The sequence below is a fragment of the Polyodon spathula genome, chromosome 12 (genome assembly GCF_017654505.1).
Source record: "Polyodon spathula isolate WHYD16114869_AA chromosome 12, ASM1765450v1, whole genome shotgun sequence".
NCBI lineage: Eukaryota > Metazoa > Chordata > Actinopteri > Acipenseriformes > Polyodontidae > Polyodon > Polyodon spathula.
The window spans coordinates 4,418,493-4,446,181 of NC_054545.1; the positions used below are offsets into that span (position 1 = coordinate 4,418,493).

Sequence of the window (27,689 nt, forward strand, 5' to 3'; positions counted from 1 at the left end):
AATCACAAACTGCAACAATAGCACAATGACAATTTTGAACAGGCAACATAACAAGATATCTACCTTTTCTGGTTCCCCTTTGTATACCCCCATACTATTTGTTGTCTTGAATTGGTGTTAACCTCATGCAAAGCTTTAAATTCAAGTAAATAATGCTCTCTGCACGGATCCTTTAAAAAAAATAATAATGCAACAAAATGTGGCAATCAAAGTAAAGTCGTTCCTAGTGTATAATCAAATCAGAAACACATTTCTTTTAAGCCCCTATACAGACAATCATGTTTCATTTGAATGTACACTGCAGTTTCTGTCAACATGTTTGTTTGTTTTTTTTACATCAATAACACCACATCTCTTCCTGATAAACAACATATGTAAATATGGCATTTAAAAAGAAATGTACAATAAAAATAGCACTTCTTCTTTTCAAACCTGCTTTCACATGATCAGGAAACCGATGTGGTCCAATAACAAGGAGCCTTTATACCCTAGTATCTGTACAGCCCTTTGGACGTTTTCAGTATGCAAGGCAGATCAGTATAATGCTTATTGTTTTCTTGTTCTCGTTGTTATGGAATGGCAGATTCATGTCAGAATATATCAAGATTTAGGAATAGCAATTACTATGGAAATCATACTGGCTTTGTGTATTAGGCTCTTTGTTTTTAAGATTGAGTAAAATATAATTGCAAGATAAACAAGGGTACCTTTTTTTTAAATTTGTTGAACATTTTAAAGCAAACCCATGATTCATTTAGTACAATTTCCATTCATATGCATGTCACAAATATGTAGTTATTTCCTATGAACATTAAGTAGGTTGTATGGGGGAAAAACATACAGACCTTTTATTATTAACAGGGCTTTTAAAGGTTTTACTTGCAATAGCTTGTCTCTTTAACTTTATCAGGTTGGCAATAATGACTGAAGATGGATAAGGGGCTCAGTGGCAAGTATCCCACAGATAAAACAAGTGAAAACAGGACTGATGATAAAATGCAGGCGGCTAATGGGAATTCTCTCAGAAGCCAAGCTCCATAGCAGGAAGACAGAAACATAACCTGTCACTTTCTATCCCATTAAAGTAGCTAAGAGCTGTGTGCTAGACACACTGGGATCAGCTCTGAGCCTCTGCCAAGCTGTGTGTTTGCACTCTCTCATGTGGAGCTATGAATAATTCATGGTCTTTATGCAGATAGCCTTTTAGAAAAGCACAGGTACTTACAAATGATCAGGAATGGGGGGATTGACTTTTGTCCATTTAAACTGAATAAAAATGGTTAGTGAATGAAAAAGCCTGCAATTATTGAGATACTTAAAATGGCACATTTCATTGTACACTGTAGGAGGTTTGAGACTTTACAGCACAGTATCTCCGGTATTATATGCCTTAGGAGTCTCATCAAGGGATTTCAAAAACCATCATTGATCATTTTTGCATTTCTCTTGCTTAGTGGTTCTCATAAATCGCACATTTGCAGTAATGCTTTAAAATAAACATGTACTACAAAGGTTGTAATACGATGCAACACATTTAACTCAGCTGGTTCAAAAAAATGTTAAGGTTTATAGTAGAAGGAATATTGGGCCCCGTCTACAAAGAGATATGAAATCATTCCTTGCTTCAAAACACTCAATCCGAATTTGAAGGTAAAACTATAGGAAAGTAAGTCAAACAGAACCATGTTTTGGCAAGTGCCTCCTTCAGTGTCACTCTTAGGTTTTTTTTAGGAGAAGTTCCAGTCCTGAAGGGGAATTTGTTCCGACTGTACAAGCAGACCACAGGCTTGCTGAATCTGAGGCAGTGAAGCAAGGCCATCTTGTGGTTGTCTCTTCTAACTATATCTTTAAACCCCTTTTTAAAATGCAGTGAATTCAATTCAATTCAAAGTGACTTCACTATATATGCCTTCAAGTACAGTGCAGTCCAGGTTATCCCCAGGCTTTTTTCACATTTGTGACATTTCCAGTGCCAGAAACCTGCCTTATGTGTGGTTAGAAAATACCGTTAAATTAACAGTAAATTCACCCTCAGGCTTAGAAGTGTGAAGAGAGTCTTACAGCTTCATTACAAAGAAAAGAAAAGACATATTTCTAAAATACAAACATTTATTTCAACATAGAAACATAACTTGTTTACATGGACTTGATAGGACTTTTAAAATATTTACAACATATAAATAAAGATCTTACACGTTACCCACCGTGGGAACATTGGACTTCTTTTCCATTTGGGATGAATGACACCCCACTCCCTATTACCAATCACAAATGGAAAACAAGTTCTGAACAACAGTGACGAGATGCAAAGAAACACAGCAGGACTGTATTTCAAGACATAAGAAATAAAAACTGCACTTGCAATTGAATCAATATTTTTAGACTCATCTGAGTGATAGCAGATTGACATCCTTCAAAAGGTGTGGTAAATCCAGATTGACTGTTTGTCGAGTATCCATTTGACCCACTGGCACACAGCACACAGGCCAATCATCTGTGGCTGTTTTTAAACAGGGTTTATTTTCACTTTATTCTGCTATTGCCAGAAAACACACAAGACAGCAACTTTTAGACAGCCTGTCACTCAAACCACTTGACTGACTGACCACAACTAATTTATCCCAGACATGCCTAGAGGTTACATGACCATTACAACACTATCATGTTCCGCCTGTTTTCATGCAGTCACACTTCAATTTCAAGATACATTTTTATACCATCTAGGAGTGTGCTTATTTTTTTTGAGAACATATATGAAAATCAAGCAGAAATTATATTTGGTGTGAAGAAAGTGTTGGCCTTAAAAAGTGACCATTTCTAATGATAAAGCCAGTGAGCAAAGAACCCATTTTGTTTTGACTAATTCAAACCTCTTAATATTAACACAGACTAGAAAAGAGGACTGCTGGTGGCATATTCTCTTGTTGCTGCAGCAGTAAATTGCTTGAAATGCAGGAATGATTAATTACATTTTTTTCCCTCAAGCGTGCTTTCATAATCATACCTATAGAAATGTTTTTCTTTTAAATGTACATGTTTGGTCTTCACTTCCAGTGGCTACATCTTGTTTTTTCTTGTACTTACATCATTAAAAACCCCTCCACCAACACAGTATCTTCCATGTCATATTAACTACATTCGTGCAGGTCTGGGAGCGCTATTACTGTGGAACCTAAAATAAGGTTTAGAAAAATATGTAGGTCATTCAACTCAGTTTTGTTTATCCAAAAAGTAAAAATACTTTAAAAAAATAAGCAAGGGTATTGCTTTGAAAACTAAACCTTATAAATAAAGAAAACTGGAATTGAAATACAGAATCTTTTTTATTGCATAATAGAAACGGTTTCTATCTATGGAGCATATGAAAAAAAAATATATAAACCAACCTAAAAAAAAAAAGTGTAACTACTAAGTGGTTATTTTGGTGCATTGTACATTAAATACACTGTAAAGCAAGTTTTACAGATATTGTACTGAGAGTATTGTACTGTATTTGATAGCACTTTCCTAAAACAGCTTTGCCTTTACCATAATGCAAGCTACTGACGTAATAATGAGAAACAACACATCAATACATTTTTAAAAGCTCACTGAATCTGACTTTAACATTAAATCCCGTTATCCCTGCTTTATATATTTTGCTAATGTCTATTCAATAGTTGGTGCTCTCTTGAAATACAGATTATATGCTCATGTATAATATCAGTCTGAGCTGCCTGTCTTCAGCCCCAACCTTGCACCCAGCAGATATCCTTCTGGTTTGAGATTTTGAGTCAGCTATTTTGTAGTGGGTCAGTTAATAGTGTAATACTGGAAAACTGTAGTTCGCCATGGGGAAATGTACGCTAGAAACTAGAAAACATATTGTTTTATATATGCATGTAATTTAAATAGGAGTACACAAGTCCTTTTTGATTTACCTTTTTTTTTTGTCAGCATATTAGGTCTAGTGATCTGTTTTAAGTCGTAGAGTAACAGAAATTGTAAAGGCCGTTTTCTGAAGGCTAAACAACACATTTCATACCTTCCTTCTTGCTCCTGGCCGTTAGGAGAAGCGTAATTTAGATGAGAAGAGGCCTTCTGCTGCATTAAACCTGTGGGTGGAAAATTTGTTCCACCTCTTACTTGCTTGAAGGCAATTTCTGCATGCAGGCTCTGAGAATTGGTTGAAAAAACCCTGCTAGTGTGCTTCAGCTTTTTATCTGCAAAACAGCAATGTGTGAATCAACAATATTAAAACAAGAGAGGAAGGGAAATATGACTTTAGGAATATTATACCTTGAATATATATATATATATATATATATATATATATATATATATATATATATATATATATATATATATATATTATATAATATATAATAAATAAGAATAAAATGGAGCTCTGAAGCTTCTTACGTTTGGTGGTTTGGTGCTGCGGTGAGTCCTCTAACTCATGGGGCAGGAGGAGGTCAGAGCTCACATAAAGTCTCCCTGTTAGATGCATGTTGGTCACACGGAATGGGGCTGCTTTCGCCAAGGCGGGCATGAGACCAGGTATGTTGATGTCTAATACAGGGTTGGTAGTTGGGGAACACTAAGAAATTGAATAAAAACAATAATAAAAAACATTTTTATATCTCTTTAGGGAACGCAAGCATAAACCAGTGATAGAATTATTCTGTCCACACCAAAGCACTGGCTTTTGATAGTCTCAGGCTAAGATTTTTAGTATTTATAAGCTGTGTTTACTCATATCTCTACCAATCAGCTTTCAAAATCTTGTGGGCGTTTGCTGTTATCCGCCTGTAAACCCTGGTTTTTGCCACATTTTGTTTGTTTGCTGGAAAAGATTAAAAAAAAACATTTAAAACCAAATGGGATTGGATTCTGTTAGTAAATATTACTGGTGATAAAGATATCAGCAAAACATAAGGATCTTCAGGGTAATGCAGGTATTGAATATACAGGATACATTTTTTATTTTTAACATGAGAGCTAGACAGACGGAACAGAAAGGGGTTTAATGAGCACAGCTTTTCCAGGCTCTGTTATCTGCCATACTTCTTCATCTACTTAGCGAGATGAGAGACTGATTCTGTCCAAGCTAATAATATAAATATAAAAGAGCGCTCTTATATTTGTATTTGGAATGCAATTTTGTTTGAACTTGACATTGTTTGCCCTCATATCAAGAGTTATATAAATAAACCCTCGGGGATTTCAGGCTTATTGCAACAGGAAAATAGAGCGACCCCCTTCAAAAATAACACTGTAATAATGAAGAAGAGCAATTGAACTGATCAATGGTGAGCATTTGCAATAAAGTAAAGTGTACTGGTAGAGTGTTAACCCTTTCATGCATCAAATATTGGAAATGAATTGTGGTCATGGCAAACAAGGAAGCATGGAACAGAGTTTCAGCTCAGATATTGACTGGACGAGGCATTTTGCTTCAGTAAATTGTAGCAACATAAAACTAAAATGAAGCCTCCCAGGGGCACTATCTTATGTGAATGTATATAAAACTACAGAGGTGTGTGCTTGTCACATGACTGTCATATAACAGCCATGCTAAGTTGTGGCTAAGCTATGGGGCATGCTTAAATAATAGAATGCACTATGCACACGACTCTGGAGTTGCTCACAGTACCTGCTCCATGTAGTGCAGTTCAGCTCGAGTTCTCTCCTCCATGCTCACTGCAATCCCATCCAGGACCTGAAGGCCAGGAAGTCGAAGCACCACTGCTGGGCGGTGCATCATTTTGCGTGCAATCTAACAGGGACACAAGACAAGATATCTACTTGTACGATAACCTTGAATAAACCCGGGATCACTCTAGGCACCAAACACAGACAAACTGGCACAACTTCACAGGGGCCCATTATAAATCACTGGGCTCAGTTGTTCCAAAGGCAACACTTTCCAACACAACTGAAATGTCTCTTCTCAGAGAATTCTGTTTTGTGAACCACAGCATGGCGTTCTGTATCTCTCACTGGCATAGTGGTCTCTACAGCATTACAGACCCAAGCCCAAATGGGCTTATGAGCTGACAGCCGGGGTAATTCTCACAAAAGGCATTTTGTTCTTACCAAGTAGGATTTTCAGATGACCAGAGGGACAGACATGCAGCTGTCCCATTCTACTGTTTTTATATCTAACATTCAACACTTTACATTTGTCATATTTCTAGAATGATGTGACACCAGACCTGAACCCAGTCCAATGGTTTCTACCACAGCCAGTACACCATTTGGTCTGTGGATTTGTTTTAGATCACTTTAATCTGGAGCAGATCAGCAGCCAGTGTAAGTACTAACAGACAATTAACAATCCTTTCCTTTAGCATTCTCATGAAGATCAGACCCAGTGAAGTCCCTCTTTATCATAACCACCTCTTCGGTGGTCGTTTGGGAGACCATATTGTACTTTCTCTGTTTGTCCAACTGAGTGAATTACTTCACTCAAATTTAAAAGACACATTCTTGATAATGTTTTAAAAACGGTTTGCAGTGCCAAGTTTAAATAGTTTCTATTTGGCATCCTGTTCCAAATGGTTAACATAAAATAATAAATCATAATAAATACACTGATTCATATTGTGAGTCATATAAATGAATGAACCATAGAAACAAAATGATAAGTTCATACGTGTCTATTTAACAGACGCTCTTAAATGCATACTTACAGGATTTCCAACAACAGAAAGCTCTATCAGTGTTGGAAGAGTATCCAGTTTCTCCAGTTCTGACATGTCCTGAAATTGTAAAGTAACTAGATTAAGTTGCTTTGAAATAAACCAGCATGAATAATGGAGCAGAATCTGAATATATGAGCAGAATCTGAGTGCTTTTCAGTTTGAGGCTCAAGTCTGCCAATAACAATGAAGTTTAATTATCTGAAATATTATTATACTCACTTTGGCACTGAACTATTGCAAGAAGACAAGATGAGTTTTTGAGTTTTTAGAACCCCTTTTCAGAATTGGTTTGGTACATTCCAAGTCTGTTCTTCACAGAGACAGGGTCAATAACGTCTTCCTAGCTTAACATTTGAATAACAGATTGTGATAGTTTGCGGTCAATGAGGTGCAAAATAGTTAGCATTTTTACCCCACTGCTCAGACCGTTTACCGTGCTTACTAAATATCTGAGTATCACTGAATAGATAAGCATCTTCTTTTTTTAATTCCTGATGCAAAATCTGTGTATTCTGCATTTTAACCCAACAAAAATGCCCAAGGCTGGTACAATATTCAATGAGATACCTCTTTTTAGCCTTTTATGGGATCCCTTGCTTATTAAAATCTTTATTTAGTCATTAAGAGTGCTGAGTGGGATTAAACTTGCAAAAAATATCCCACTCCTAAACACTTTACTGACTATACATTTTTTAATTGATCAAACTATACTGTGTTTTTTTTTATTATAGTGTAAAAATGTACATGCATGCTGTCTGCTTGCACTGATCCAATGTTAATTAATAGAAGTTTCAAAATATAATTTTTACACAAATTTTAGCATGAGAACAGATTCTTAGAAAAAGGACATAAATGGCATGATTTGATTACATCTTTGTTATATTTTTACAGGCACCAATTAAGAAATGAAGCATGTGAGAACTGAACTATGAACAACTGAGACCAAATTACATTCATGTACCTCCAGGCATACTCCTGATTCAGGTTAAGAAGGGTGAGTGAAAATAGCCTCAAACTCCATTATTCCCACAAATTCAGTGATGCTTACATATCATGCATCCAGCAGTCATGCAGTACTTAACTCTAAATGTTCCTATAAAATCTGTACCCAAAAGAAACACCTTCCACTTAAAATAATGTGCCTCTATCGTGTAAAAGAGAAGCCTCAGAGTTACAAAAAGGTTGGATTGTGTTAATGACATTATTCTTGTCTTCATTTTGGATCTCTATAACACAATTAAGACGTGTGGCTTTATGGATTCAAGGCTGTTTCTGGTGCCCTAAGGCGCTATACTGTACCTGTATTTTATTAATTCCCAGAAAGAGTCTGTGAAGCTCCATCAAAGGCTGCAAGTTGTTCAGTTCTCGAATCCTATTCTCTGTGAGATGGAGCTCCGCTAAAGAGACCTGGCCTACAAAGGAGGTCTCGTTTATTGTTTTGATCCGGTTTCGATCTAGCACCAGCTCCCGGAGATACTGCAGCCCCTCCAGCCCTTCAATCTGAGTGATTTCATTACCTGGAACAAATAGCATGTACAGCCCTTTGTACACAAAGCATACAATCTACTAATACAATTACACAGTGAGAAGACACACTGTAGGCTTTAAGAAACAGTCACAGAGCTACATAACAAACAAAGATCGCAGAACAGAAGGCACCACACTCTCTTTGACAGCACTCATTACATATTTACAGTTCTTACAGCGGTCTGTTATTTTAGTACAGTGCAGTGCAGTTCACTCCTGCATTGTCTTACTGATCACAGATCACATGCACATAATAAATGATTAAATCTGTGAACTCAAAATGAATAGTTTTTTTTTTTTCTGCTGCAATAATGTTGCAAAAAAAAACACCAATTAGTTCTTCCAGATAATTGCTGAGATGTTTTTATTTTCTTCTTTTAAGAAACTATTTATGAAGTTCTCCAGCACATGCTATCATTTTTCTATACTTTAATATGGAAAGAAATATAAAACATAAAAACAATGCATTTTACAAGACAAAGGGTGAGGTATATGGGTGGTTTGATTTAAACCGACTAACTGAAACATGAAAGCAATTCATTAACTTTTAAATAAAAAAGGCATACCTTGTAGAAAGAGTGCTTTTAAATGTGTAAGCCTGCTGAGCTGTAGATTAGCAAGACTTGAAATCCCATTGTAGCCTAAATGCAGCACCTCCAAACTTTCCATTATTGGGACCAAACTTTCAATGGTCGCTGGATCTCTGAAGGATTTCAAACAATACATTCTGGTCAATGAAAACAATTACACTTCATTAGGCTTTTCTAAATGTTTCTTCTATAGGCTGACTGCAGCAAAGGCAGACTGGGGGCAACAGAAACAGGTGGCTTTGCAGATTCATGTGACTATGCCAAAATGGATGGAGGTTAAGAGGTCAAGAATATCAGGTACATTCTAAACCTAATTCAGGATATGTTGATATTCACACAAGAACTCCAGTTCAGCACAGTAGTTCTGATGCAACACTGCCACCTTCTGAAATAGTAAAGTATTGCATTTTCTTTGAACTAGCCATGTGTAATGACAGAGCGCGTGTGAGTGGATACCTGGTGCCTTTTGAAAGTCCTTGTTGCCCGTAGCCACTGGAGTTCACTTTCTGGTACAGCATTTGCCTGTTACTTAAATGGGCTTGTGTTTTCAGTCTGGGCAGAATGGAATCAATATGGTTATGATTGAGACACAGAACCTAAAAACAAAACCAATAAAAACAAAATCATAAATATGTTTAGAATAGAATACAACCACTGTGTCTCCTCTGGGTCATGTGATTATGCGATTCTCCAATAAATCCAGCAAGCATAAGCATCTACAGGCAAAGCAAGGGACAAGCTGGAATGTTTTGTTATTAACAGAACAAGAATGTAGGAATTGGCATCAGTTGAAGGCAAGTTCTGTAAAATGAATTATTTGTACATTTTAAAGTTATGGCAGTTTTCACTCATTTTGTCTCTAGCAGCAATTAAAAAAAACAGGTGACAGGCAGGAAAATGGTAGGGGAACCTACCTTTAAATTAGGAAGAAAAATGAGGCCACTGAAAGAGGTCAGGTTGTTGTGTTCCAAGTTGATGCTTCGTAAACGCCTGAACAGATCTGCTGGAGAGAGGTCCACAGTCCTATGAACCAGAGAGTGGAAAGACTTCTAAAGCAAATAAAACATACAGAGCATTCTGTTAAAAAACCTCTCCACCAATATTGTTGTCTTAATACCATTTGTTTTTACCTAATTGAAGATGCCGGTAAGTCCAGCTGAAGGATGTCAGTGTAATTTGAATGCCCCAGCTTCTCTGCGACCATATCAGGTGTCAGTCTGCCTCCAAACACATCCTTTGCATTCTCAGATTCAGACAATTCCTTAAAACAACATCATTAATACCAGTGTTAGATTTTTTTTTTCTTTCTCAGCAGGCAAACAATATGAACGGATTACTGTGCTCTATGAACATGACCCTGCATTTATAAACTGGATCTCTGAGCAGCTGTCAGATTTACAGGTTTTTGTGAAACACACTTACCACAGCATCTCCATCCAGGGCTTTCAGAGCAGGCAGGTGGAATATGACAAACAGCCTGTAGTTTTCTTGCTTTCCTATTAAAGGGTTCCCATATAAATCCAGGATAATAAGATTAGTTAGGCCCTATAAAGAAACATACAGTGAATACATTGCCAGCAGATTTAATAGAAAAAGAAGAACAGGGGTGTATACAATATTCTAAAATGGGTTTTAAATGCAGTATTGTACTATTCATTTGCAGTACCTGTATGCAGTTTGTATGTGTGTTTTTAATCCAGTATGTACTTTTAGACCACAGTAATAAATTTTTTTTCTACCTTATAAATTTGTATCTACATTCTCTGCTTGCTCCAGCTATGTTTCAAATACAGTACCATACTTTTGGCTGACCGATAAGCAGTAAACCGTCATATTCTGGCGTTGTACACTGGATTTATGGAAACAAATATTATTACACATATGAATGTATTTTTACCTTTAAATAGTAGATGTCCCGGTTTGCAGCTATGTTGTTGTTTCCGATGTACAATTCGATCAATGAAGATGCCTTTTCCACCCCTTCTAATGACTGGATTTTATTGTTTTCCACAGAAAGGTAGTGAAGGTGAGTCAGTTTCTCTAGGATTTCTCCATTCAGACAGACCAACTGGTTTTTATTGAGACTGAATCGGGTTAATTTGGTCATCTTTGAAATTCCTTTGAAAGACACAAAAACTTTACTTTTAATACATTAAAATTGCCCCGTGTCTGAATTGTTTGTGTATATTTCAAAGAGCACATGCTGTTATTGAAACTAGGGCCACATAAAAACTAGTAAAAATAAAAGTTCCAGTTTTCATTGCCAACACCAGGGCAGATTACTGCAAAGCCATAGATATTTGTGACCAAAATATTTAGCGAATCGTAATCATAAAACCTATTTTGCTCTAGAAATGTTGGCAACCAGTTGCAAGATACGAAGTATGCATTGTTAGTGGAAATTGATTTTGTGCCACAAATGTTTTTTGGCACAAAACTCATAAGGCTTGCAGATATTTATGGCTTCACAGTATTTTTCAAAGAGAACAAAACAGAAAATTCCCCCCCACAATCTCTCTCCTGTATGATCCAACCTTCCAATCGTGAAATGAAGTTTCCATCTAAAGACAATTCTTCAAGTTGCTGGCAGTTCTCAAGGCCTTCAATCTTGCTGATCGCGTTGTCATTAAAAGATGCCCAACGCAAGTTCTGCAGTTTGTCCAGGTTGACAAGATGCACCACTTTTTGTCCGTCAAGGTTCAGGGCAGTGATCTAAAGGTGTAATACCAGGAAAATTCAGTTGACCCCTAAACATGAAAGCGTAAGCGCTGTTTCCAGAGGTAGCAGGTTGTTGTAAAGCAGCCACGCAGTGTGTAACTACAGGTGCTCACCTTCGTGTACCAGCCTGGTTCTAACTCAGCAGATGTGCCCAGTTTGTTTTTGCTGAGCTGGGTCAGTATTTGAGCCGATGAGAGTAAACTGAGGCTGCGTGGACGGGCTTGATCGGTCCGAGAGTGAACCAACAGGGAACCCTGGGAAAAAAAAACACATTAAAAAACTTACAGGCCAGTGCATATGACTAAAGTATGTTAGAACAAACATAAAGGAAGAGAGGCAAATTACGTGACCTTTTCCTTTAAAACGCTAAGTAAAACAAACAGGGAGTGAAGACTGCTTACACAAATGCTTAATCTATGTATAGTTCCTGTGAAATAAAAGCTATTTAACTCTGTAGCAGGTAACCATGATATTTTCTTGAGCAGTACTGTGATAGCTGATTTCATGCGTTACTGTTTTTTTATTATTGTATTAAAATGTCTTTTTATGCTTCACAATGTTATTTGCTTGTGCACTCTTTTGATGTGCTGTTCTTTACTCGCTAGTGTTAATGCTGTATACCAAGATTAAAGCTGGATCTGGATACAGGCATGCATGTTCATAATCGTTCCAATATTTAAAATAAATCCTCTCCTACTTGAGTAATTCTGAATCCAACAGCCATTCTTAAAGCTGCTGCAGCCTCCTCTTCATTGACAAGCACGCCGTCCAAGTGGGCCAGTGTCTTCAGTCGACCTATTACAGTCAAGCGCAGGGATCCAGTCTGAAAAAAGAGAGCAGAACAGAATTAGGTTTCCAGTTGTTGAGAACCCTGTACAGACTAACAGGGATGGGCAACATGTGTTCTTTTACAGTGCAGCAGACTGCAAGCAGCTTTAGGCTTTACGTTTAGAAACTAAAGGTGTCTAGTCTGAACAGGGCTGAGTCACGCTGGGTCTTAAACGATCCAAGTGATTCTGCCTGAACAACAACATGTAAAAGAGGTAGTTACTTTTTCATGAATTTCCTTGCCAGTTAACGCTAGTATTTTTATATAATACTATATAATAATAAATCTATGCTTAAATAGTAGTAGTTTATGCAGTTTACCTAGGAAGGGTATGTTTCCTAACTTTCAAGTGTTTTTTCCAACTATTAAGCCAGTAACGCTGGCTTAATGCTTTTAAAACATTTTCATTGCCCTTGCATTGTTTTTGCCATTGTTCTTTTAACTAGATTTAAATAATTGATGTTCACAAAATCATTTTGTTTATATAGTTTTAAATCCTAGGTCAAAACTGCATCAGGGCTTTCTAATTTTTTATTTTAAAAGGAGTTTTATAGCACATTGCCTACACTTTAATAAAACTCGCCATTGGCAAGGACTTCAATACACAGTGTTCAGGAAACTCCGGTGTACTTGCTTTGTGCCAGGGATTGTGTCTGATGTCCAGGTTCTGCAGTGCTGGAGCATGTTTACGGAGAACTCCGATATCATCTCTGTCTCTAGTCAGCTGGTTCCAGCTCAGATCCAAGTGCTTTAGCTTGTTCACCCCTCTCAATCCCTCCAGGGTCTGAATTCGATTATAGCTAGCATCCACATACTCTAAATGAGGCTGCATATTAACATACGTCATTAAATCTTGAATGTGAAAAAGATCATAAGGCATAAACCTGTTAATTTAAAAATACCTACATGTGTACAAGGAATAATGCATTTTAAAAAATAACATTTAATTAACAGAAATTTAAAAAGAAAGAATTATCAATTATCAATATTATCAAACATTTGTATTACATATTTATTATTCACATGAAAAATGAGTAGGCGAACAGGCGAGCTGTAAAACATAATAAATCAAAAGACTAATTAAATCTCTCTTATAAAACTACAGGCAGTGTTTTCGATCTGCAAAGTACGCCATTGCCTATTCTGCATTAGAATAGATCATTCGCACACACCTGGGACAGAATCAGATCAGACAGACAAAAACTATGAAAACTTTTATTCACAAGCCTCACCAGATGTGAAATATCATCCAGATGTGTGAACTCGTTGAAGCTGATAATAAGCTTCCGTAAGGCCGTCAGACGAGAGAGGTCCTTTAATTTATTCAGACTGTTTCCATGAAGATTCAGAACCTTTAAAACACAATGCATGAATAAGTCTACCAGTTGATCCCAATTCTAGTGCAGTCCAGCATCCAGTAACCGAAACCATCAGGGCTCAAAGCAGTCTGGTCAGGTGCCCAGCTTTGTCTGCTATAACAGCACAGTGCTGCCAGATCTTCTTTTTACTGCAGTCAGGTTAACTCACTATCTGGATGATGGACTCTCTAATTCAAATTTATATAATATATATATATTATATATATAGATATATTTATATATATTATATTTATATTCTATATATACATATATATATATATACACACACATACACACACGTATATATACACACACACACACACACACGCATGCGCTTAATCCTAATTGCAATATATAGTTTTATAGATACATCCATTGTAGTATAAATGTGTTCTCACTGTGATTTGGCTGAGGATGTTTGCCTTCGCCAGTGCAAGCACAGTCTTTTCCTCCAGGCTGATCATTTTGGGTCGAGGTTTGATAAGTGGCTCCATGTTCAGAGTTTTCTCATCGAGGTTCATGTCAGGAGGAGACCCTGTCACTGCTTGTGCAGACGATGGCTCTTCTCTGCCAGTACTGGTCCCGTTATCAAGCAGGGAAGCGAACAGGGGCTGTGGCCTGTCCTAATCCAGATGAAACCAGAACAGGACCTATTAGCATTTGGCAGAAAGTTCCAGGCATTTTTTTTTCTATTACACACCAAGGCATTTTCAGTACATCTCAGCAAGCTCTTCAGCTAGGTACAGTGGTTACACCCCACCTAATTGTATGAATACATATGCAAATATGTCACATTATTCAGAACAAATCTAAAAAGAATCAGAATACATACATTTCTTTAATAGACAAATTATATTAAAACTGAAAAACCAAATATCTTTTTACAGCTTTCTGTTAATTTTATTAAATGTTCAGCAATTTGTGCAGTTTAAACTGAGGACTACATCATTTATGCACTATTATTTTTGATAGTTAAAAAGAAGTGCCCTACCTGTGTGATATACTCAAAGTCAATGATATATTCTGGCAAGACAAGCTCGTGGTCAAAGACGAACCATTCACTTTGCCTCAGGCTGCAGTCACAGTTGCTATGCTGATTCGCAAAACAGGCCAATTCTAAAAGAAATAAAAGAAAAAAGAAAAAAAGAAATAAATACAGGACAATTAACTATGGAACAGCAGACCTGTGCTAAAGAAGACAATGGCCAAAACGTTTGCCCACTTGTCTTAGTTTATTATAGTTTTATTTAAGTCTTGTAACTCGAATGGCTTCCTTCAAGTAAATTGCCTGACCCTTCGTTTCTTTCTGATTAGTGAATAACAAGCCCAGATCAACTCCAGATTTTTTTCATATGGTACCTTTATCTTCTCCGGTTCCTGTGTTTTTCTCAACTTTCCGTGTGCGGAAGACAGAATGAGCCTTTGGGTAATTCACCTGATCAATTGGCTCTGACTTCTGAGCCTGGACGCTAGGACCAAGGAAAACTTTGGCAACGATAATCTGGCCTTTGAAAAATAAATGTTTAAGTTTAAGTTATAAAAAATAACATTAACTGCAGCACAACCTTAATATCTTGCTAGTTAACTACAAAAGCACCATACTGTGAATGTATTAAACTATTGAAATAAATACCACAGAATTGGAATAGTGTGATTGGCTACTGTATCAGCCAGCTGAAGTCTGCTGGACCATGGCTACACATGACTTCCAGTGATTCTATATTTCCTAAATGTTTGCTATTTCTAGAAAACAATCTCATTTCCATTAATGATCTTCCTTTGCTTGCAGCAATTGGGGCATTGAAGCCTTTGTGAAACCCTTTAAACCTGCACTTCTAAAAATAGGAAAGGACACTGTAATACTGTTAATTGGATTAACTAGCACACAGGTAGCGCGGGTGTGTGCTCATATATTTTGAAAATGGAATTTCAATCTTTATTACCAGAAGCACTGGAGTATTTAAAGGCACACCGCACATTTCCGCTGTAAGTACAGAATGCAGATGTACTTACCGTGTGTGAATGGAACAGGATCAATGACAGTTTTGCCCCAGGCTTTGGTTTGCGACTGTAGATACTCTATTCTTGGCTGCTCACAAAGACTTATACTATTGGAGAGTGGAACTGCTCTCTCTTTACCCAAAGCCTACGAAGAAAATATTTACATTACAACTTTGAATCTGAAACCTACCAATGCAATTTCATTTTATACAGTGGGTTTGCACAATTATTACCAGATTACGTCCTAGAAAATCTCATTTTCAATGGGTCTCATGAGTATTCACATGTTTTTTTTTCTTTGTTGATGCAGTATGACTTAAACAGAAAAATTTAATTCCCTGCATATTCCCAGGTTGATATGATTTGAATGCAAAAGCAATCACATTTGAAATCCACACCTTGACACAGGGTAATATTTTACAGTACAGCACATATTTATCTAGGTGGATGTCATATATGGTAAACCACTGGATTTTTTAAATACCTTGTATGCGTCAGCAGTTTTAAATCCATTCTCCAGCACGTGCAATAATTCATCCTTCCCACTGGGAAGTTGTGGATCACAGACATAAAACAGGTATTCCAGCAACTTGTTGTAGTTTCTATTAAACAAGAAAAACAGATTTAAACAAACTGTAGCATTGTAAAATGATATTGTAAACAGTCAAATTTAAAACATTCATTCATATCTTATAACATACCCAGGATAATTGAGAAGGACATGATACAGTGAATTGTGTTTTTAAGTTGTTGGTTTGAGTGGTGCGCTAATGCCATCATCAAACTAACATGAAGACTTCACTTGGGAGTGTTGTGTTGTTTGTTTAACGTTTTATGAACCAATGAACCACAATCCACAAGGGGGCACTGTATTCACACTGCCCACAGACATCTGTTTGAAGAGATGGAGGCAGTGAGTTCCCAGCTGTCAATGCCAGATACTCAGTCAAAAGACAGACTGGCTAAGCCAAAATATCCTACCAGTGGGATTAGTATAGAGAAACAGTAATGCCATTGTTTAGAGAAGGGAATTAGCTTCAATTGCCTTGTGCTGTATATTTCACAGTAAAAAAAATGTTTAATCTACACAAGAAAATATGCAGAAAATGTCTTTGTCTGACATAAAAAAGCACTCTATTTAACCCCAGACCTGATGTTTTAACCTGAGTAGTTTGAAGCTGTTGGAAGCAATTGCCACACGTTACATAATCTGCTCTTGAAATCCATCAAAACAGAAACCAAGATCACAAGCCCCAGTGGAGTGGAAAGACATTTTAAACACCCTGGCAGACTTACTGAGAGAAAATGGACGACTCCTCATTTGCCAAAAGAGAGTGCAGTCTTTCTTCAAATCGGAGTCTCAGAATCCGATTATGGACCCTGATTATACGATTTATTTTGACTCCTGTAACTCCATAAGCCTTGAAATCCCATGCACAGAACCGGGAGAGGACTAAGTCATAGCAGGAACTGAACCTTTATGGGGGGAAAAGGCAAAATAATCATGCTAATGGCTTTGAAATGCATATGCTTGTGTTGAGTATAAAGATTATGGTGTGGGATAATAGCTCGGTCATAAAAGCACACTTCTGACGTTTTATCGACCTACAGCAATGGATTTGTAATAACACATTAACTGTTGAGTTGAGAGCATTTTAGTTCTAAATTTACCAGACATCAGATGTGGAGCCTTCTTCAAATCGAATATTTCCCACTGTTTCCAGCTCAATCAGCAGAAATCGTACCATCATGTCATTACACTCATTGGCTCTTGTTACTTCCTGCTGGTAGATCGTCTCTATTCTGCAAACAAAAAGATTTTACAATGTCTAGCAGAGTATTTTTTTTTTATTGCATTTTTTTTTTTTTTATAGTGCTACAATAATATTTGACTTAGTTTTACGGACTACTATTTAGGGCTTGCATCTAGGCTGGTTTTGTAGACCTGTATTAGCCCTGCTCTATTCAGGTTCCATGAAACCAGATATAATCTAGACTTCTAGTTCTTGGGCAGGCAGAGACAATGCAATGGGTACGTTCTAGGACTATGGAGAGAGCACATTTCTGTGGGAATCCTGTATTAGGCAATTAGGTATTGATGGTGTCCTATAATAACTGGCAATGTCCAGTATTTGTATTAAGTATTAAGTGCCCAAACAAAAAGGGTTGCCCCATGGTCGTACTCATCCATCTTTCTTTTCCAGAATGCAAGCCTGTCTTTAACGGCATCAAGTTTCCGGAACAGCTGTTGCTCCAGGCCGGGATCCCCCATGCTGTCCCCAGCACTGCTGCTGTTGTCGCTGGATCCCTCCGTCACACATTTCTGCTTGTCCCTGGAGTCTGGGGACTCTTTGCTACTGCACTTATTGGAATATGTTTGGATCTCAGATAATTCACGTTCCAGCTGTTGAGAGGATAAGAAGAAAATGCACCACTTAAAAACACATCTATAAATAACATATTTTAAAAATTCATTTTTTCAAGAGCTAAACTAAGCAAACATCAGTAAAATGTATATAGAGTTTAGAAAACATGAGTGCAGGTCACAAGGTGCTAATACAGGAACAGCAACCCACCTGCCCTTGCGTATCTCTGTCTGCAGTCTATTTTCAGCTGTAGTAATGCAAAAAGAGCTTTGTATTTTACATCGTGCATTTCCAGATACAGTAAACAGTGCATTAGTGCTGTGTTCCTAACAAACAATTACATTATAATCTACATTATACTGCACTGCACTTTTACTTACATTTTTTAAAGCAAAGTTCAGAGCTCTTATTTGCTCCACCGGACGCTGTTGCAATAGGTTTCTTTGTTTCACAAGTCTTGTAAGCATCTCTGCCAATCGACGATGAGTGGTCTTCACTCGCATGTTATAATACATCATCTTTTTCATCACTGTAGACTAGAATACAAAAACAGAGACAACAGCATCGCTGTAAAGCAACATCACTATAGACTAGAATACAAAAACAGAGACAACAGCGTCGCTGTAAAGCAACATCACTATAGACTAGAATACAAAAACAGAGACAACAGCGTCGCTGTAAAGCAACATCACTATAGACTAGAATACAAAAACAGAGACAACAGCGTCGCTGTAAAGCAACATGGACGCCTCCAAATGATGAAACACTTAAAAGTGTTTTTACACTTGTTTTACACTTCTGACTAAACAATGCAAAATGCCAACTAGTTGTGAAGCAAGCTCACCAAAGCTAGATCAATAAGAACCATGCAAAAGCATTTTATAGTGTCCTCCCTCTTTACAGCACGCCCTTCATTAAAATGCAATTTGCCAGGTATTCTGTCTGAACTTATTTACACAAATATAAACCAATGCAACCCCTCCCTCCTCCCCAGTTATTCATCATTCTCTGATAAATCACACATAATATTACCTCTGCTGCATCCTTAATCTGTTTATTAGACACATCATATGTGTCCAGCCTTTGTAGTGTGGGTATGTGGTACAGCACATGTGTAGCATAGTTACACAGTAAACACACTGGGTTTGGGCTGTACTGTGGGTCCTTTAAACCCAGCTCTTTTAAACAAGGCAGTCTTGCTAAGTGAGTCAGCTCCTGTAACAAAAATGAATAATTTAAAATTAAATCAATGCAGACAATTGCCATCAATTTACTGTATATATACATATATATAGCATTAAAGTCTTACACTACATAGATTTTCTTAGAAACTGTAACTGGAAACATTATGATGGGATAAAATAAATAAATAAGTATTGCAAGAGTTCTCTCACAAACCTTAAAGGAGCATATTTTGTTCCCAGAAAGGTTTAACCTTTTGAGGAGTTCATTTGGATCAAGGCAATGGCCTGCAGGAAATCAAAGGGAAAATATTACCATGTGATCAAAGCTCTTTTAAATCCCCATTAACAAATGCTCTACTAATCAAGCTACAGCAACTGTAGATTCTCGGTTTGACATATAGTATCACACTGCCACAACTCCAGATTCTTCTTCAAACTTACCAATTTTCTCAATGGCATTGTCAGCTAGATTTAATTCTTCCAAGTTTTTTAGTGTTGTCAGGCCCTATAAATAAACAAGAGAAAGAAAAAATAAAGGTCTCTTTACACCAACCCTTTTAACTCATTCCAGATTGGATTCACAGTTGGAGAGTCAGGACCTCATGGTTATAGTCCAAGAACCTTAACAGTTAATTAAATTTAGAAAATGGGCTTTTTATTTCCTGGCATCTCATTGGCTAGTACCCTTGGTAGGCGGATAGATTACCGTTCAATAGATGACCAGGAAATAAACCAGGAAATAAAAAGTACCAGCCCCCCCCCTGCCCCCCCCCCCCCCCCCCCCCCCCCCCCCCCCCCCCCCCCCCCCCCCCCCCCCCCCCCCCCCCCCCGGTCGGGTCTTACTGCTTACGTATTGCATGCTACAGAGGTAAGTAACACTGAAGAGTGGTGAGACACTATCTCTGGGAACCACTGAATATTAAAATACAAAAAGGCTACAGAGAATGAAGGTCTTACCTCAATGGCAGAAATCTGGTTGTTGTTAAGCCAAAGCACCTCTAGTTTCTCCAGCAGCTCTAAGTTTTCAATCTTATTAATTTTATTGTCATAGAGGAAGAGTTTCTGTAACCGAAGGCAGTTTTGAAGACCAGCAATTTTCTATGTACAGATAAGAACAAAAAAAAAAGTGACATTTTTTAAATGTGCAATATAGAGATTAGCAAAAATCTGGTACTGTCCCTTTAATTTGCCACTACTGTATGTATAGTGTATATGCGAAGCCACTATACCATTCTAGGCAGCCAGAATGCTTATTTTACGCATTGAAAGTCTGGGATTATTAACTGTGTCTACACTCAGCATTCTGGTGCAATAAATTACAAGTCTCAGCATGGGATTTAACCACATGATTAGAGTGCAGCAATAGAGTTGATGTCATTTGCCTAGGCTTGAGAAAGTAGGCTTGCTTTCAGGGAATAGAACAAATCCTTGGGATATCCCACAGGGGAGCAACGCTTAAACAAAAGCAGACACTGACAAGCAATGCAGTAATCCCAGTGCTCTTCCCATACCATTTCAAGAGTTATAATGGGGGTGGAAACACCACGCACTAAATTACTAAAGGCTCCACTCACAGTCAGCTGGCATTCGATAATCCAGAGCTCCTTGAGTACTGGGCAGGAGAGCAGCCCCTCGATCTTCTGAATGTGCTGTCCTACCAGCATTAGGGTGGTCAGGTTTGGAAAGTAAGAAAGTCCCACCATGCGGGGATACCCCGAGAAAAACATTTCCAGAACAGTGACGCCTTCACCTTCCTGGGAGACCTTCTCATAGGATATCCCATTGCCAGTGCACTGTTAAGAACCAGGACATTCCCCAAGCATTCATTTTACAAACACATACCAGTTCAAAATTAAATCAATCAAACAAGGGACTACAGTATGTTATTAACAGTAGCTTACCTGTTACTGCATCAATATATACTTTTTTTTTACTGTTGTACAGTTTTTGATAAGGTAGGTGTGTCTAACGGTATCACAATTTATATGTTATGAGCTATTTAAGATAATAAGTTAACACGTAAGAGACAGCACCACACAGAAAGGAAATATAAAAAATAAACAGAACTCACCAACTCTTTAATGATTTCTTCGTTTCCATTTTGTTTTTGCTTTTCGCTTTGCGTCATTTTGAATTTCCCTGGAATATTTTGTTTAAGGGGGGTGGTGTTATGAACTACGATGAGAATGAAAGAAAGTCAGAAAAATATCAAATTTAAGCAGATTCCGAAACAGATTCGGAAATCATGAAGGGTTACCAGTATCACAAAAGAGTGAAAATGTATCACTGGCAATAGATTAAGAATGGGACTCCTTTACTGCAGACTGCAGCCATATGCAACAGTCCACAGGCCCATTAATACTAAGCTGCACAACTAATAAATATTGTGGTTTTTAAATATACTGTAAATCCGTGTTAAAATGGGTGCTCATTTGAGACACAGAGGCATCTTTTCTGCTGAAGGTAGAGTTCTACATGCATAGCTGAGCTCAAGAAATGTATTGTGCTACATGAGACCTTGCTCAAAAGGCTGCCATAGAAACAGGCCTGTTAAATCACATCTTACTGAGACTAAAGGAGCGTGACATTCTAAATCTTATCCAGGTTTTTTATTATTTCGGTATCTATTTGTTTTTATATTCAACAATGTAACACTTCACTGCAATCGAAACAAAACTAAAAAAAACATGCAGCACTGCAGGTAAAAAGAGTCATATATTAGTATAACAGAACCAGCATTAGTTATCTCATGTGTATCATGCAAAACCATGGAGATGAAGAAGTACACTCTTCTACTATATATAACAAGTGTACTCTCTCCGTATTGAGAGTGTATTTTCATTTGCATTGCTCTGTTGCCACTGTCTGTTTTTCTTTCACAGGATGGCTCTTGTACAGTGGCATTTCTGAACTCCCATTGTACACAAGCTACTGCGTATCTGCTGGTGCACTGTGACCCCTTCTCCTATTGTACACACTGTTCTTCCTTTCTTCTTCTTTGTTGTTCCTGCTGCTTTTTCGTATGCCATGCCACTCAATCCAAATTCTCAGCATTTCATTCACATAGGCCTAATACTGATACTTGTACAGTTTTATAACAAACATCGCATCATACTGCAACTCAGTATGGGTCTAGTATAGATATATAACAATTGAAACGACTGGTAAGCTGTTCACTAAGCATTGACTGGCTCATATCTGGCACCACTGCATTTCTGTTAAATAAGTAAAAGGTAATTTTAATTTTCTTCATATGTTTCAGCACTGCACAAGGGTTCGAAACAAAAGTAGGAGTACATCTATGTAGATTTACAGCACAGTGGTGTGAAAAGTACAGGGAACACAGGAACAGTGCTATACACTGTACATACTTAAGACATACAGTGGACGGCTACAAGCTAGGCTAATCTGCCTGCCACTGCAACTCAGCTATCCTGCTGGAGAAATGAAATACAGTACATGCTGTTCTTAAAGGTGTAGTGCCGCATACTGTCAGTTAATGGTATCGCACTGCAGGTGCTGTTGTTATTGTTATTAATTTTTTTTTTTTACGTATGCTACCCCCTCAGTTAACAATATTTATTTTAAAATGTTTCCTGAAAAAGATGGTCTCGTGTTTACATGATGTGTTTTGCTGCAGTGAGTGTTTCTTGCAGTGACATTCATAACCCTTTTCTGCTGAGAAGCTAGTCGCAGGAATAAGTTAATTCACAGAACGATATAGTGCTGGCAAAGAATGCAATACGTTTGTAAAGAAAGATCTGAACAAACTATATTGTTATATATATATATATATATATATATATATATATATATATATATATATATATATGTGTGTGTGTGTGTGTGTGTGTGTGTGTGTGTGTGTGTGTATGTGTGTATATATATATATATATATATATATATATATATATATATATATATATATATATATATATAGTAGTTTTAAGTTGTGTGCACATAAGGTATAAAGAACGTAAAATACGGTCTCTTTTTAAATTACTTTAGCTTGTCAAAATGGTGCCTACAGAATTAGAAGTACAACATCTAGTTCTAATGTATTTCCTGGCGAGATCAAACGCATCCTGAAATGCTCGCTTGCAGTATTGCCTAAATATAATAGCCATTATCCTACGTATTAGAATAGACGCCTTAGTCTAGGTATTTCCTGCTGTGCTAATTTTACTTAGCTTAGATTGTATGGAAAGCCAAGCACCTATGTAATTTCCAACCTACATCGTACACTAGCGAATAACGTGTATCGATTTATATTATTGCATATTTTGGAAACGATCTTACCTTGTAAATCGAGCTACAGAATATGCGTTTTCATTTCAAATCTCATCGTTTTTTTTTTTTTTTTATTATTTATTTCTCCGACATTACAGGCAACGCTGTGTGTGTACTCCGTTTCTAAGGAAGTGTGCGTCTCCGTTGCTCGGGAGCCATACTGGATGTGAGTGACACGAAAGAGGTTAAAGTTCACTATGCAGCCTGAGGGAATCACATTGACGCTCAACCTGAGCTCTCTCATCTGGAACCTGTCAATCGCTTTTACGATGCAACTAACTGGAAACGTGAGCTTATCATTTTAAAACCTGAATTTAATTGTTGCCTGATCTGTTTCGACTATTTTATTTCAAATATTTGTAAAATCAAATCGTGCCAAACCATGTCAGTCTCAATAGTCCAATTACGTCCCTATCGCGTCCCTTCTTTTGAGAACGCAAAGGTGTCCGGTATCCGGCTGAGTCACATCCGAAACCATATCAGATTAATAACTGCTTTTGATTTCATATTTGGATTGACATGCCGCCCTACTTGAGTACACGTCACTGAGCGTCAGACAATAAACAGATACCCAATTATCTTCAATCAACACAGCATTTAATGCCATCCCAAATTGAAATGTTTAGTTGAAGAAAAGGCATCACATTGTGGATAATCACTAATAACACAAAGAAAATAATAAAAACCGAAGGATAACTTGTGTGTGTGAGGACATGGCCAGGCTGTTGTGCACATGTAATGCTTATTGATTCATCACGTTTCCCCTTGGCATCAAGAACCTTGCAATGTTTTTGTTCTTTATTTTGCCGACGTGTGTGTGTGTGTGTGTGTGTGTGTGTGTGTGTGTGTGTGTTGTGTTTGTGTGTGCCACTTCCTTCTATCCTGAGCTCCATTATGAAGCTGTTATCTCGGCGTTGTATCTATTTATATAGCTACATTATATTTATTGCAAAAGATCCATCTGCCATAGCAACCTGTTGACTGTGATATAAAATAATTGTGCGGACTGAGGAAAATGTATATATTTAAGAAAATACACTATACTACAAGTGAACGTTTTATTACATTCTTAGCATACCATTTTAATGTAGTTAATGTACTATTTCATGTGTTATGCACTTTCCACTGTATTTAATGTATTATGCATTGTTTTGTTTTTGTTTGTTTTTTTACTGTATATCACGTATTATGCATTTCTCTGTATTTGAAGTATTATGGATTTTCTTGAATTTACTGCATCTTGTAAAGCGCTTGGTGATGGTGGTCCACTACGAAAGGCGCTATATCAAGATTGATTGATTGATTGAAATATCGGCAGGTATACTTCTAGTACAGCGGCTGCTAATTGTACAGTACCTTTTCTGCATTTGTGCAGTAGTCTTTTGCATCCACAAGAGGGCTCTAAATAGTTGAGCTCACAAAAAAAAAAAAGGTTTTACAAGAAATTACTCAAAACAGGCCACTCTTATTTCTTTACCAGTGGTATTACAGTTAATGGTTGCTACTAACCTCAAAGCTCATCTGGCATTCACTGTCGATAGACAGTCTGGACAAATTTACAAATTAAACACATTAGGCTACTCATGTAATGTACCTAAACTACTGCAGCAGGGATCAGTTTCCAGTATTTATTACTGTGTATTTTGTTAGAATCGTATTGCTAGCCCCCCAAAAATATTTTCACAATATCAAAAATCTAAATATAGTATACATAATTCTATGAGCCCAAAATTGTCGTAAATAGCATAGTTACAGCAAATTTACATAGGGTTATTGACTTAATTGTTGAATCGATATTTTGCACATGAACGGTTTCATTAGCAGCCGTACCAAAAAAGGTCCATATTTTGTTCTATTCGGAATAGTCATACCTGCAACAATAACAGTGTACAGCATTTGAATTTACTGCTACACCCAATTTCATACCTACTATTGCAATTCACCTTGCGTATCGTTTTGAAACAATCTCCTTTCAAAACGCTCCAGAACAACACATGATACAGGACAGTTTACCTACAAAATGTATTTCATTTGAATTTCCTACTCCAAACGGTTAACCGAATGCAATAGATTTTCTGTCCTAAATCCATACCAGGCATAATCCACAAATACGATGACGTCAGTGTTGAAACACTGAACTAAACAACCCATTTTCACATGCGTAATGCTCTAGTGGAGTGCAAAGCATTGCAAAGACATTTGCAATAGCTGCGTGTTGAACCCGTTTAAAAGACTTTCTCTTCTTCGTGGTCTTGCACATTGAAGAGCTACCATGTCTGTGAACCCGAGTGAGGGATCTGGTTCGGAAGGGAAGTGGTTTGGCGAGGATTTCGAGCAGATAGACCGCTTTGGGAGAAGTGTACCCCGGTTTGGAGAGGCGGATGCGGAGCTAGCTGCTGACCTGAAGCAGAAAAGCTGGAAAGATGAGGCCGCCGATCAGCAGCAATTACAACCTGAGAGCAATCAGCAAAGTCCTGCACCAGTTACCATGGAAACTGCATCCACAGGTAAGGCAGCAGACCCCCACCCCCGCGTGACCAAAACCAGCTTTTAAATTCCCGGAGACATTTGCACAAACTAGTTTCCAAATCTTACTTCGTCTACTAGGAGTAGACATTTTTTTGCAAGCAATATTTTCAGGCGGCACAAAAATAAAAAAGGTAATTATTTAGGCTAGCGTAGGTGTGGTGCAGTATTTGATGCCTTTGGATCTTTGGATTGATTTTGTAATTTCTTAACAGAACTGAGGATGCTGTGAAATAACTTTTGAAAACGGTATGAGTATCGAGTTCGTGCGTGTTTAAAACTGATTTACCACCTTGACAAAGTTAGACAAACCCAGAATAATAAGCATGACGGTCTGGAAAAGCATACACATACCGTAATTTGTGATTGAATTGGTTGGCAGCATATGCTTACCCGTTATTCCAATTAAGTATGTCAGCTAAAGCACTGTACTGGCATTGAGACGTTTTTGCTTTTAATAGCCGAGGACAAATAACTAGGACTGTAGGGTGTGGATTTGGCAAAATAGGGGCTTTAGATGTAGATTTAAAGGCACAGTGCTGCTCTACCACAGTAACGTTCAGTTATTACTTCAAACATTATTCCCACGACACTGTTTTTAAATAATACATTGTAATTCATTCATTGGGTATCTCGTAAAGTTTTGCCTCCCCAGTCAGTGGTCAGATGCTAGTACTATAGATAAACATTGTTACAAATGCAATGTTTACTGTTCAGGATAATAGGTTCTGTTTTGGAATCAGTAGCCAGTTGAAGAGTTCAGATGTTTATTGCAGGGAGGTTGGAGCAGTTAAATAAAGTAGACAGCATGGATTTTCGTTTTAATATTGACGAGCAAACTGTCTGCAGTTGCCTTGTACGTTGGGAATGATGTTTTGTATTCCCGTCTGTGTTTACATTTAGAACAAAGTAAAACGGGGCAGTGAAGGTCTGAGCTGGAATGCATCATAATAGCATCTCATTGTTGTTTGCCTGTCTGTGTTAGAGAACTTGCTTGATAAATACAGTAAAGTGAAAAAAGTGGACTACTGTATTACAGTAATGTCACAGGTCCCTGAAATAGCCAATTTTACATTATAATTGCAAATTATATCCTTTTTAAAGACAGCTTGCTTTATATTCAGCAGGGACATGTGTAGTTTGACATTTTATTTCCCTGTATGAGACAATTCTATACATCGGCCTATACTGTATGATATGACACGTAGGGCTTTACCTGGTACTGTATGAGGACAATCTGCTTTATTAAAGCACACTTTTCTGTCTTTATGTAAGTCTGTTTGTTGTTTTTTTATGTACATATTGTACAACTTAAATTATTCAGCCAATATCTGTGCATTTTAAAGAAACCATTCACACATATTGCTATAAACAGGGTTTGATTCAAAAGAAGGCCTAGTTTTTCTAAATGGTTCATTTTTTAAAAGTTTGTATTTTGTGTTTTAGATAATGTATGAATGACACTCTCCATGATAGTCAGATGAAGTTAGCCATCATGTGTTCACCTTGGGGCCTTTAATGTAAGAATTTTGCATTTAAAAAAACAGCATTGGTCATATGGAACTTGCAAAGAATACGTCCACACCGAAGCAAGCACAGAAATGAAGATTCCCA

At 37.4% G+C, this 27,689-nt stretch overlaps 2 protein-coding genes across 5 annotated transcripts in view; one reads left to right on the forward strand and one right to left on the reverse strand.

Annotated features, from left to right (window-relative positions):
- Positions 1–2,116: 2,116 nt before the first annotated feature.
- On the reverse strand, positions 2,117–24,307 carry lrrc9 (leucine rich repeat containing 9). Of its 2 annotated transcripts, XM_041265205.1 has the most exons (33): positions 23,559–24,307; positions 21,331–21,434; positions 20,834–21,052; positions 20,217–20,357; positions 19,701–19,764; positions 19,474–19,544; positions 19,108–19,290; positions 18,456–18,611; positions 17,893–18,113; positions 17,381–17,512; positions 17,006–17,185; positions 16,194–16,311; positions 15,722–15,854; positions 15,068–15,214; positions 14,700–14,824; positions 14,107–14,331; positions 13,583–13,702; positions 12,985–13,176; positions 12,219–12,344; positions 11,635–11,775; positions 11,338–11,515; positions 10,701–10,921; positions 10,226–10,348; positions 9,934–10,064; positions 9,718–9,826; positions 9,260–9,399; positions 8,780–8,916; positions 7,986–8,203; positions 6,675–6,743; positions 5,636–5,758; positions 4,402–4,579; positions 4,025–4,202; positions 2,117–3,172 (listed from the first exon to the last, which is right to left on the reverse strand). In XM_041265205.1, the coding sequence occupies exons 2-33, from the start codon at positions 21,385–21,387 to the stop codon at positions 3,133–3,135; spliced, it is 4,596 nt and encodes a 1,531-aa protein (XP_041121139.1). In that variant the 5' UTR covers positions 21,388–21,434; positions 23,559–24,307; the 3' UTR covers positions 2,117–3,132. The 2 variants fall into 2 exon arrangements, with proteins under 2 accessions (XP_041121139.1, XP_041121138.1); XM_041265204.1 differs by lacking the exon at positions 2,117–3,172 and having other exon boundaries at positions 3,431–4,202.
- A 1,405-nt stretch (positions 24,308–25,712) lies between these two features.
- Positions 25,713–27,689, forward strand: part of LOC121324254 (reticulon-1-A-like) — a 44,424-nt gene continuing 42,447 nt past the window's right edge. For 2 of the 3 annotated variants that reach the window (XM_041265927.1, XM_041265928.1), the window contains exon 1: positions 25,713–26,056. In XM_041265927.1, coding sequence (XP_041121861.1) covers positions 25,822–26,056 — 235 coding nt within the window. In that variant the 5' untranslated portion in view covers positions 25,713–25,821. The remainder of the gene's footprint in view (positions 26,057–27,689) is intronic. The other variant, XM_041265929.1, reaches the window with a different exon arrangement.